This window comes from Nicotiana attenuata, chromosome 2 (genome assembly GCF_001879085.1).
Source record: "Nicotiana attenuata strain UT chromosome 2, NIATTr2, whole genome shotgun sequence".
Classification (NCBI taxonomy): domain Eukaryota; kingdom Viridiplantae; phylum Streptophyta; class Magnoliopsida; order Solanales; family Solanaceae; genus Nicotiana; species Nicotiana attenuata.
In genome coordinates, this window is record NC_031990.1 from 74,933,087 (window position 1) to 74,945,047 (window position 11,961).

General features: G+C 39.2%; 1 protein-coding gene across 1 annotated transcript in view; it reads right to left on the bottom strand.

The window, feature by feature from the left end:
* Nucleotides 1–11,961, bottom strand: part of LOC109212809 (paladin) — a 40,671-nt gene that overhangs the window by 11,642 nt on the left and 17,068 nt on the right. The window contains exon 7 of the mRNA XM_019376496.1: nt 3,247–3,373. Within this exon, the coding sequence (XP_019232041.1) occupies nt 3,247–3,373 (127 nt within the window). The remainder of the gene's footprint in view (nt 1–3,246; nt 3,374–11,961) is intronic.

Below are 11,961 nucleotides of genomic sequence, written 5' to 3' on the forward strand. Positions count from 1 at the left end.
CCCCCCACAACCCCAACTCCATAAATCGTGTTTTTCCTGTGTACTGCTTTGTTTGTGGAGACATTTGACTAACCTTTAGAATTCTGCAACTTCTTAGCCTTGCAAGGCCTTTAAAACCTCAAATCCCAGTGAACTTCTCCACCTCGTAGCTTTTGTACCTGTTAGACTGATATCTCCTTTTGGCTTGAAAATTTATACATGTTTGGAAATGAAATTTTCATAGCACTATCCCCCACCACCTGTGACCCCACAAACTTACCCTACTTCCATCTCCCACCCTGAACGATACATTCCCATTAAACTCTTCCCAATCTTTAAAAATATTCCTCCATAGACCGTATCAATATGAAAGTGTGACATTTTTAGTGTTGCATCCCCCTTCCAAGACCCCATATTTCTCCATGATCACCTCTCTCCAAAGAGCAAACCTCAAATCTCCACAAATACTTTCCTAGTAAAGCATAAATACCTTAACTCTTTAACCACAAGTCAACCCCAACACTTGGTGTTGTAAGAATCTCCCAATGTTCCAAGTGATACTTGAGCACCCCATTAGTCGAATTCCATAGAAAATCCCTTTGAAGTTTTTCCAACTTCCATTGTTGGTAGCATTTTCCTAGCTTGTTGTTGATATTTACTTGTTTCTATTCTTCATCTCGAGCCGAGGGTCTTTTGGAAACAGCCTCTCTGTCTCCCCAAGGGAGGGGTAAGGTTTGCGTACACACTACCCTCCCCAGACCCCACTTGTGGGACTCCACTGGGTTGTTATTGTTGTTACAATTTGCCTCTTACAGTTATATTGCAATTATTAGCTGGGCCTTTAAGCATATTAACAGTTACTCCCTTTGTCTCAATTTATGTGTTATACAAAATGGTTAAAAGAAAACAGTTAATCATCCATATTATCCACTAAAAAATGGATTGGATAATGAACTTTTTAAAAACCGATCAAATATGGATAAGAACCATGTTATCCATTTTAAAAATGGATAACCAATGGGTAACTAATGAGTTTAACTTTTCATTTGTAAAGCCTCAAATTGAGGGTTCCTCAAGTTTGGGAGACTAGGAATTCTCCCAAAAGTGATCATATTCAAGAAGTCATGGATAATATGGTTACCCATATTATCCGCCGATTAACCCGTCTTTTATCCGTATTAAATATGGGTCGGGTCGGATAATTTATCCGTTTTTTCATTACCCGTTTTCGACCGAAACATATCCGACCCGACCCGCGCGTTTGCCACTCCTACTTTTCTTCTTAGGCTATCCCAAAAAGAGTGACATACTTTCTTATTGGAAACCATATAACTTTAAACTTCCTACTTTACCCTTAATGAGATGATTTATAGCTACACCAATATCTATGGCTAGTTTTCTACCACAAATTTCAAAAGTCTTCCTTTCTTTCTTAAACCCCGGTGTTGAGTCAAACACTTACACCGCCACATATATTCGGACGGAGGGGGTACATTTTTTATAGCATCACAATCTACAGCAACCAAGGGTATAAAAGAAGAAATGTTATTCTCACAGGTAAATGTTTGTCAAGGCTTAACTTACAATTCCGTACCCTCTTTTGTCCTCCCCTTTCCTCATTTATTTTTAGTCACCTTCTATTTCCCCAGAGAGAAGTGCTTTTTTTGCAAATAGAAATGGCTTGGGCAACAATCAAAATGTACAGAGATGTATGATTTCCACATTATCCAATTAAGCCTTTCTACTAAGTGTGTGAATCAACTATTAGCAGGAATGAGAGACTTAACCAAGGGACTTTAAACTGATAAAGAGTAAACAGAAGCAAAAATCTACTGTTTTCATGAGGTTACGAGTGATATCTACAATCCATATCATAACGAGGCTGGATTTCCTCACCAGCAGTGTAGAGATATCATGTTCAACCCAGTCACCGTTAAAAAAAGAGGTGACTAGAGCCTGCATATTTTCTCTTTTTATGAAATCAATAATTTATTATATGATGGGAAAACCTGCATGCAAGCTGTTGAAAGTCAAGAGAGTTAATGCAATTGTATGCTAGAATATTCTAGATTCATTCTATGTGTTTAAGTTAGAGTCAGAATATTCTTTCTCATTCTGTGACAACTGTGAATCTCGGTAATTTAGGCATTTTTCCTCATTAATAACTCTTCTTATTTCATGTAGTATATAAAAAGCATATTTTAAGTTTTTCATAACCAATACAAGCAAGTTCTCTTTTCTGCTTCTCTGTTTTCATACGGTACTAAAGTCTTTTGATAGAGATTACGTAGCTGCAACTTAACCGCTACACCATCAATCTGCCAAAGTTGGTTCTTCTCAAAATATTCTTATCTTTTTTTTATGCCGGTGGTATCCGAACCAGCTCGCGCGCACCTCAACTAATTCTACGGGATACCTACTATCTCCCACCAGCACACGTACCAAGCAACTTTGTCCACCAAAGTTTGGAGAGATGGGAAGAAATCACGTTTTTGCCCTCTGTTGGGGATTTGAACCTGAGACTTCATGGTTCTCAACCCACTTCATTGACCACTAGGCCACACCCTTGCGTGCTTTTTTTTGTTTTTTATCGACACTACTCTTATTTTCACTCTTTAGATGGTTTCGTGTAGTGATGCTTCTCTCAGCATAGTCTTACACTATTTCAGCATTTTTTCGGGTGACTTTTAAGTAAAATATTTTCCAAAACTTCTTCTCTTTTTTCTCCATGAGACAAAATTTAGGTGTTGCATCCCTTTGAAAATCGAATTTCCGGTAATGATTCCAGAAAGTCTTCTTCTCTTCTTTTTCTTCATGGTATTAGAGTTTAGGAATTGAGTCCATTGTATTTCATTATTCTGCAAGAGTCTTCTCTTCCTTTTTCTTCATAGTACCAGAATCTGGACATCGAGTACCTCAGCTAAGCATTAAATTTCCGGTCACTATTCCTTAAAAGTTTCTTTCTCATCTTTCTCTTCATAGTATTAGAGTTTGGTATTGAGTTCCTCCTCTTAGCATTGAAATTTTGGTGACTACTCTGGAATTTTTCACTTCTCTCTTCGTGATATCAAAGTTAAGGTATTGAATCCCTTCTCTGAACAATTGAATTTAAGGTCACTATTCCCAAAAAAGGGGCCTTTAACTAAAAGGGCTTAATAAAACAGAATGCAAGAACAAGAAGCAAGAGAATAAAATCTAAGGGCAGGAAATATTTCTAAATTGGACATTGAAGGAAAATACCAGGTCTGACATGAGAGAAATAATTACCAGAGGCCCCTATTCGATTAAGATACACCAATGTGGAAATCACCATTCCTGTGGTTGTTCGCCCACGTCCCATTTGGCAATTAAAAATAATCTGTGTGTTCACATCAGCTTGAGAAACTCTACGAACCTAAAGATCAGAAGGCAAACCAAAAAAAAACAAATGAGGAATGAGATAAAACTAATGCTCAAATCTATCATAAAAACGATTTGGCACCATTACATTGAAAACTACATGTTTATTAAGCAAAAGCACTATTTGAGGAGCATAAATGTGTAGATAGTCATAAATACATGTCTTCCATCCATCTTTAGACTACTTACTAGAAAAGGAAAGAAAAAAAAGGCAAAATACATAGTTTACCCATCAACCTTGCAGCGAAATCCCTGTTACACACCTCTCTTTCACGGGAAACCTTTTACACACTCAACCTTTCAAAAGTGTGTCTAAGACACACCACTTTTGTGCTTGACCAATTTTTTAAATAACGTGAAATTCACGCCCTAACAGGGTCGCGACACGTGTCATTGACTTTAAAAAGGAAAATAAATATGAGAAATTAAAATTAAAATCCATCTTCCCATTTTCTATCTTAAGAACCAATGTTTCTGCCACCTAGTTATTTGTGAGAAAGTTTCTAACAACATCAAAATTCAACCACACCATCTAAACAGATAGCTGAAAATAATCAAGCAACAAATTGAGTTTAATAACCCAATAATCAACAAGACCCAATTGAATTTTCAAGCTTTTTTCGATTCCACGACAATGGTGGATTCTAGATTTTTTTCACCAAACCTTCAATACTATTGTTAAAGCTTTTAAATCTATCACAAATAAATGCTTTTCACAATATTTGGACAATACACCAACAAAAATCGTTCAATTTTAGATCTAAACTTTTATGTTCTTTCAAAAATTCTATTTGGGGAAGAAGATGAGGGGGGGTGGTATAAGGAAGGAGACCAGAGGGAGGGGTTCCTGTGGGGAGGGGAGACAAAAAAATGAAAATGTTTATGGGCTTCACGCGCTTTTTTTGCGTGTAAATACGCAAATGCTATCTGGTCAAAAGTAGTGTGTCTTAGACATACTTTTGAAAGGTTGAGTGTAAAAGGTGTCCCGTGAAGTAGAGCTGTATAACAAGGATTTGCAAGGTTGATGGGCAAACTATGTATTTTCCCTTAATTATTTACTAGTGTTTACCCGTAAAACGGTACAATTAAATTTATACGTAGTTTATAGACAAGTGAATTAATTTGATCATAAAATAATAGATGAATAAGATAGAAATTTAATACTTATCCTTGAGATAGAGATAAAGTAGCAGAAATAGTAATTCCGGGAGTAGGGGATCCGGGCACAATAGTAACGATATCAATAAACAAGAAGATAAAATTATATTGAGCTTTGAATAGAGTGTAGTGTATGTTTGGCCGAAAATTCGTGTTCTTTAAAATGATAATAAAGCTCACTATTTATAGTTGCACCTAGGGAACAAGGTCCTAGGATCAAGCCACTCTTTAATGTCAATTATGAGGGCCATTAAAGAATGTGTAACGACAAGTAGTGAATGTCATATTCCTTGTAACGGGCCGTGTGCTTAATGCTGTAGAATATTCCTCATTAAATGCTACCGGGTGGCAGGCATTTATTTCATCTTTATGAGTATCATTCTTTCTGGTAACAGGCGGGATCGTTGCCTTCGGATTCAACTATCTTCTGTCTTTGGCTCCACGTGTCACTCCCTCATGCGATCATTTAATATAAACATATTTTACCCTATACAGATAGTCCCCCTACTTTCAGGTGGCATAACTTTGTGTCACTGGGATGTTGGTAGAAACACCTTCTTTAGCGGAAAATTCACTAACCCCCTCTGAAAAGTTTCTAATGTCTTATTAAACACACGTCTCTCTGCATTTAATGCCCCAAACACGTGTTACTTTTGCCGGTTATCCAGGTCATTATGGCCACGATTTTAGCCGTTTATGCCTTTACTTATACGCATCAACCTCCTTCATTTACACTTCATAATACTTGAAATTTTCTTAAACTTTCTTTACTCAACTCATGCTTCGTCTTTAACCTTTCTTTAACTTCCTTCTTTGAGAGAAAACCTTCCTTCCGGTAAAAAATGGCCACTTCTTTTAGAAACCCTAGTTCTTCAAAGAAAAAAGGTAAAGCTGATGATGTTGCTCCCCCTATGTTGAATACCATCATCTCAAAGAGTCTAGTTACTACCAAAGATTTTGAAGAAAAGTGCCCTTCTGTTCATCCTCGTACGTGTGCTGTTAGCGTATACCCTTCTTCAATCCGACCTCCAGTGTCCCTGCTATGACGGAAGACTGCCACTGTCAAGATCTGGACATTATCGCTCCCAACTTGATGGAGCGGATAACCTTACCCAATAAGGGTTTTACATATTTTTACACGTACCCCTTCACTTTGGGAGCGTTTTCTTTGAGTGAAGAGCTTGGCTTCGTCATCGTGGAGTTCTGCCTCCGCTACCAGGTGTGCTTGGCACAAGTAAGTCCTTCCGTGTGGAGGATAATTGATTGTCTTCGGCGCCTGTGCCAGGAGACATGAGAAGAGCTATCCCTAGCTCGAGTGATGAACCTCTGTGCCCACAAGATCTTCCGCGGGGGAATGATAAATTTCAGCAAGCGTGGCCACCATGCTCTACTATCGAGCATGGATGATGACAACGACCATGGATGGATGGAACGGTTCATTTCAATCGCCACCAATGACATCACCCCGGCCACAGTTCCAGCCTTTCTAGAACTATGGAACTGCATTCATAAGTCTACCATTAGTTTTCTCTCCCGTTAAAGATTATTTCACGTTATTATTGACCCTTCTTCCTTTACTTATTTAGCAACTCGGTGGTTTCCACCTAGGGTTGAAGGCTTGGACCAATGGGTCCAAAAAACTTTGGATGTTACTACGCTTGAAACCCACACGTGGAAAGAATTGTCCCTTAAATATGAGTGGAAGGCCAAAAATCATGGTAAGGCGAACTCATCTTGTTCTTACCTTTTCATATAAGGAGGTTGTTTTACCCTTCTCTCCTGTTGAATTCAGGTCTACTCCAGGCTCAGTTGTCGTCCCCGAGGAGGATGTTTTGGCTAATCGTGCTGATGCGGGGAGGTTGCTGTAGAAAGCTTTTACACAGACAGGTGTCTTCGGGCCTGCTTTTAGTACGAATGCTTTTTCTCGGAGTCCCCGGCCAAAGAACAAACAACCAAAGAGAAAACGTTCCTCCGTTGCTGGGGAAAAAAATAAGAGAGCGAAGAATGCCGCTCAAGAGTCGTCTACGAAAGTTGTAGTGATGAGCCCCTTGCCCAGGACAGCCATAGACACCGTGATTATTGACGATGATGGGGAAGCCAGCAAGGAGGGGGCTTCTCTAAATAGAAGATGATGACCTTCCTTAGCTTAACAGACTGCTCAACCTGTTGAGTTAGTTACACCAACCGAGGACGATGCCTTGGCGCTCTGGGGGGGGGGGGAGTTTGAGATGGTAGAAAATTCAAACTCCCATTTTCGGATCCCAATCGATGCGCCCGGTACCGTGAGGCTGAGTAGCGGGTCACTACCATCTTCGCTTGACGAGCAACCAACAACCAGCACTGCGCTTGCCGCAGCCACTTCTCATCCTTCAACGCCAGCAGCTTCATCTCCTTCTTTTCCAACTCTTCCTTTACCACCAACAGCTGTTACATCATCTCCACCGGCCGCATCTGTCCGAGAAGGGGATGTTCCTCTCCCCCAGTCCCCAGTTCATGGGAACTTGGGGCAAAATTATATCGCCCCCTCAGAAGATCCACAAAGGAGGAGGAGCGTTACTCTATCGATCTCTACCGGATGCAATTTGCTGTCCCGACCGGTGGATCTTGCTAACAATGTAAAGCCTTAAGCTTCAGAAAAAGATAGGGAAAAGATACAAGCTCTATCGGAGGGTGTTTGTTGAATAATGTTATGCACAACGCTGCCTTAGTATACTTTTCCTTTCCTTCATTATCTCTTCTATCTTTGATATAGTAGTATTTTCAGTTTGCCTTTTTTGTTTCGCAAGCCAATTTTCTTGCTTCTGAGGGCCTCCAAAGGTTGATTCGAGATAAGGAGTAACTTAACTTCAAGCGGGATAAATGTTTGGCCGAGCGGAACCAAACTACTACTCACCTCTCAAAACTAGAAGCTAAAGCTGTTGAGGCTGTTGTGTTGGAGGCTCGATTGCAGCAAAGCGAGCAAGAAGTAGAGACCCTTATCCAAGAGATCGCCCCATTGAGGATTCAATTTGAAGAGGCTAGGTCCAAATGCTGAAGTCCATAGTGTCGTTCTTGCTGCATCCGATCGCGAGGCTGCCTTCGCTGAAAGATTAAATAATTTGGAGGCGGCCTTGAACTCCAAGATTGAAGAGCTTGCTGTTGTCGGGGTGAAATATGCCCAATTGGAGGAGAAGTATAAAAAGACCATTGAGCATAATAGACTTTTCATCTCTACTGTCTGTGATCTCGATGTTAGCCTCCGGTCCTTTAGATCCGAGCGCGGAGATCTTTCTGATGAGGTTGACCAACTTAAAGAAGAACTCAAGCGCCGAGAGGCTTCCCTCATTGTGAAAAAACATATGTTATGTACAGCATGAGGAGAAAAACCTTGGAAGAGGCTAAAGTGGGTGTCACTGACTTTGATGCCGAAATCGCTAAAGCCCATGATCTGGAGTCAACTGCTAAAAGGGGTCTTCAAGCCAGGCCTGAAGCTACCGATTCTTCTTGTTCCGATTCCGAATTCTAGAGAACTGAAGAGGAACCAGAAGGAGATGATGCTGAAGATCAAATGATGAAGTCCAAGACATCGAGCCAGCGGCGGATCTACACACTTCCCTTGGGGGCGCGGATGCTTCTCTTCCTCCGGGTTCCGTAGATGCAACGGCTTAGCTTTCGATTTCTTTTTTCAACTTTTGTACTTGTTCCGTTTGCCGCATTCATTGTAAATAAAAACACTTTTTGCTGCTGTATCGTATGAGTTTTCCTTTCTACATACTTTTGTTTAAACATTTATGCAAGTTTGATTTTTGCGTCTTTTTTCGTTTAAGTGTTTTGTGCAAGCTTTACTGTTTGCATCTGATCATGCAAGGAAATGGGTGTATTCCCCCCCCCCCCCCCAAGCGTTTGGATTTCGAGCACAAGTTCTTTCAAAATCAACCATTTATCGTGAGGGTTTTCATAAGAGAGGGCCCTCTTATGTTTATGGTGCTCTTGAAGAGGACGTTTCCTGTTCATTAAGGCATTAGCATTTGAAGTACTTGTTTAACTTTCAAATGACAAAATCAATTCATTGTTCAGACAAGAAACAAGATAGAAATAAAAGGACTTTACTTTATTCCTTCCATTTTCAAAAGCACATAAGCATTCGTTGTGCTAAAAAGAAATTGCCATTTCTTGTGGCTAACTTTTACCACTTGTTTCTACGGGGTTGGTCGCGCAGTCCCCGCTCCAAATGATATAACTATGCTTTCGGATTTCGTATTTCGATCGAAGAGACAATTGTTGTTTCCGTATCTTCATATCATACCCCCCCCCCCCCCCCATGTTCGAATGCGAAGAATGAGTGTTTGAACACTAGAAGTTTTACACCTTTGAGGATTCCACTAATGAATTACTAGATAATCTTCAATTCAATAACAAACTTCACTTCCCCTTATGAATTTATGCTGTCGAGCCAAAGACTATCTAACAATCCCCTAGTGGCTTGCACTTGTGAAGGGTCGAGTAGTCTTTGTTCGATAGCAAACTTAACTTCCCGGTAGGAACTTTGCTACCGAGCGAAAGATTATCTAACTGCTCCGAAGTGGTTCTTCGCTTATGTGCCTTAACATTAAAAGGTCTTATTGCTATTGTTGAAACTTCCTACGTAGTATGCTTTCCGTTGTTGCCTCGTTAAAAACCTTGCCAGAAAAATCCAACTGGGACGAAAACTGGACGAAGGGAAAAAGAGTGCAGCACAAACTTTCAGTACAAGTGATGTTCATCAGCAATAGTATCTCTTGAGGTGTGCCACGTTCCAGTCTCTTCGCAACTTTTATCCATCTTTATTCTTCTCGGGTGTTTTGAGTTACTTTCCTTAAAACCAAGTCTCCTACTTTGAAATAATGGAGGTTAGCTCTTCGATTGTGATATCTTTCTATTCTCTTCTTTTGAGTTGCCATCCTTATATGAGCCAAGTCCCTGCGTTCATCAAGCAGCTCCAAATTGACCAACATTGCTTTATTGTTTGCTTCTTCATTTGCCTGGAAGTATCTCAAGGTAGGCTCCCCTACCTCTGTTGATACCCAATTTTTCCCTTAGTATTTTTATGTACTCAAAATATCCTCAAAATAGCATATGCATGCATATATAAGCATTCCCAAGAGTTTTGGTATTTTTTCTTATTTTTAAATCAATTTATTGTCTATTTTAACAGTACAAAATCCACTAATTATTCCCAAAATTATCATTTTTTTGTGAATAACTTATTTTATTCTCATATTGACACCAAATATAACTAAGGTAATTTTTTGTATATTTTTACAAATTTGTTTGGTATTTTTAAAGCTAATTGCATATAAAGGCAATTATAGCCTATTTTACGATTAATAGTATTTTATAATTGTAAAATTAGTTCTCATATTTTTAAACTAATACATATGTATTATTAATTGGGTCAGCATCTTCAATTTTCTTTTAAAATCATTCACTATTTTTATAAAATAAAAAGGAAAAACCTAACTATTTAAAATGTAGTCCCATTTCGTTTCAATTGCAGCCCCAATTCCATTTCAATTTTAGCCTTAATTTTGGCCCAATCCGCCCCCAAATCAAAACGACCCAATTTGATTTCTCACCCGACCCCTGACCCAATTGCTAAACCCGCCCGGGTTCTTTTAAATCCAGGCCGTTGATCCTTTTGATCAACGGCCAGAAATGATTCTTTCCTTTTTAATTCCACATGACCTAACCCTAATCCCCATTTCTCTTCGACAGCCGCCTTCGAACTCTTTTCTCTCTCAAACGCTCTTAAACACTCAAACCCTAATCGCCTCCCTCCTCTTTTCCGACCATTATCTCGCCGGAGTCCATGGCTTTTCAGGCCATCGACGACTTGTGCTCACCTTCCTTCACCCCTAAACCATGGGTGTTCGAGATTTCGAGGTCTGACCTCGACGGCGTCCATTCAGATCCCCTACAGATCTGTGTTCTGTGGCCTCTCTGGCCCCATTCCGACGTATTCGAGCTTTAGAAGCCTAGTCATGGCCATCTCTGACTCAAGACCAGACCTCTTCCAAGCCTTCTCATTGTTTCAGAGAAACTCTAAGGCTATTTGAGGTTCCTTCCTCTTTTATTTACTTAGATCTATGGTGGATCTGTGCTATATTCAATGTTTTAAAGCTTTTACCCAATTTTCTATTCAAAATTAGTCTGTTTCAATTTAGGGTTTTCGGAAATCTTAAAACGACTTCTGACTTTTCTTCTTCTTCTTCTTTTCTTTGTGTGAATCTGTCAATGCCATGTTCTTGTGTTCTTTCCTCGCATGTCTGCTCCTATGTTCTTATGTTTTGCCATATTATGCATGTTCTTCTATTTTTTGTGTTCTGTTCTTTCTTCTACCGGGCTCTATAATCATGCTTTACATGTCTATCTCGTATGTTTCTTTACTGTATTTTACTAAGCTTCTAATCTTTGTTTGCCTTTACTGGACTTTTGTTTGAACTCTAAGCAGGTTCCGTCTACTGTTTTTCCTAAACCTGTATCGCTTTTTCTCTCCTGAACTTGTTTGAGTGCCATGTTTTGCCTAAATGTATTCCCTGTGTTTCAAACTTGCTGCTCTCTCTGTTTGTTTTCTCATAAGTCTCTGAAAGAGACTAGTGAGCCTGTTCTATTTGTTGTTTTCTCGTCTATGCATCTGATTCGAGTCAGAAACCCTAGTATTTGGGGTTTTTGGCAGGCTTGAGTTTGTGTTTGGTCTAGGGTTCCATTCAGAACCCTTGACTCTCTTTCGGGCTCATTCTGAGTCTACGAACCTAACCTTCTTGGTCACTCTGATTTCTTGCTAGTTTTACGACAACTCTCTCTTGTCTCACATGTCTGTATGCTTTTTATATGACAAATTCTCTTCTTTCAAAAGGCCTTTGGCCAGCTTGTGATTGATTCCGAGTTTCCTTTTAAAAGGGTTTCTACTGTTGATTTTTCTTAAATTAAACCCCTTCTCACTATTTTCTGGTTTGGATTCATTCACACTAAGATTCGAACCCTGATTTTTCNTTATTGCCGTAGAATATGAACGACTATCCTTCAACCTCCAATATAAATTACAGGATATCTACTTATGTTTCCTTACTACAAATTAGAGAGCCTAAATAGTAAACACGGTAAACTGATGTACATGTTTAACTTCTTTGGTTTCTCAAGTTGAATTAACTTAGAAACATAAGACAGTTCACCATAAGATTACTCACTCTACCTATTTAAAAATCAATACATCAACTCATCTTTCACCAAAAGTTCAAATTCTATTATCAATTGCAAATAGTAATTATAATAAAAATTAAATCCATCCAAACCAACGCAAGAAATTAAATATCCCTTTCTGCAGTTTGTTTTCAATTCCATAGCAAATGCTATCATTTCGTGTCAAAAAGATATAATGAACTTTGCACGAATAAGAAAATTAAAACA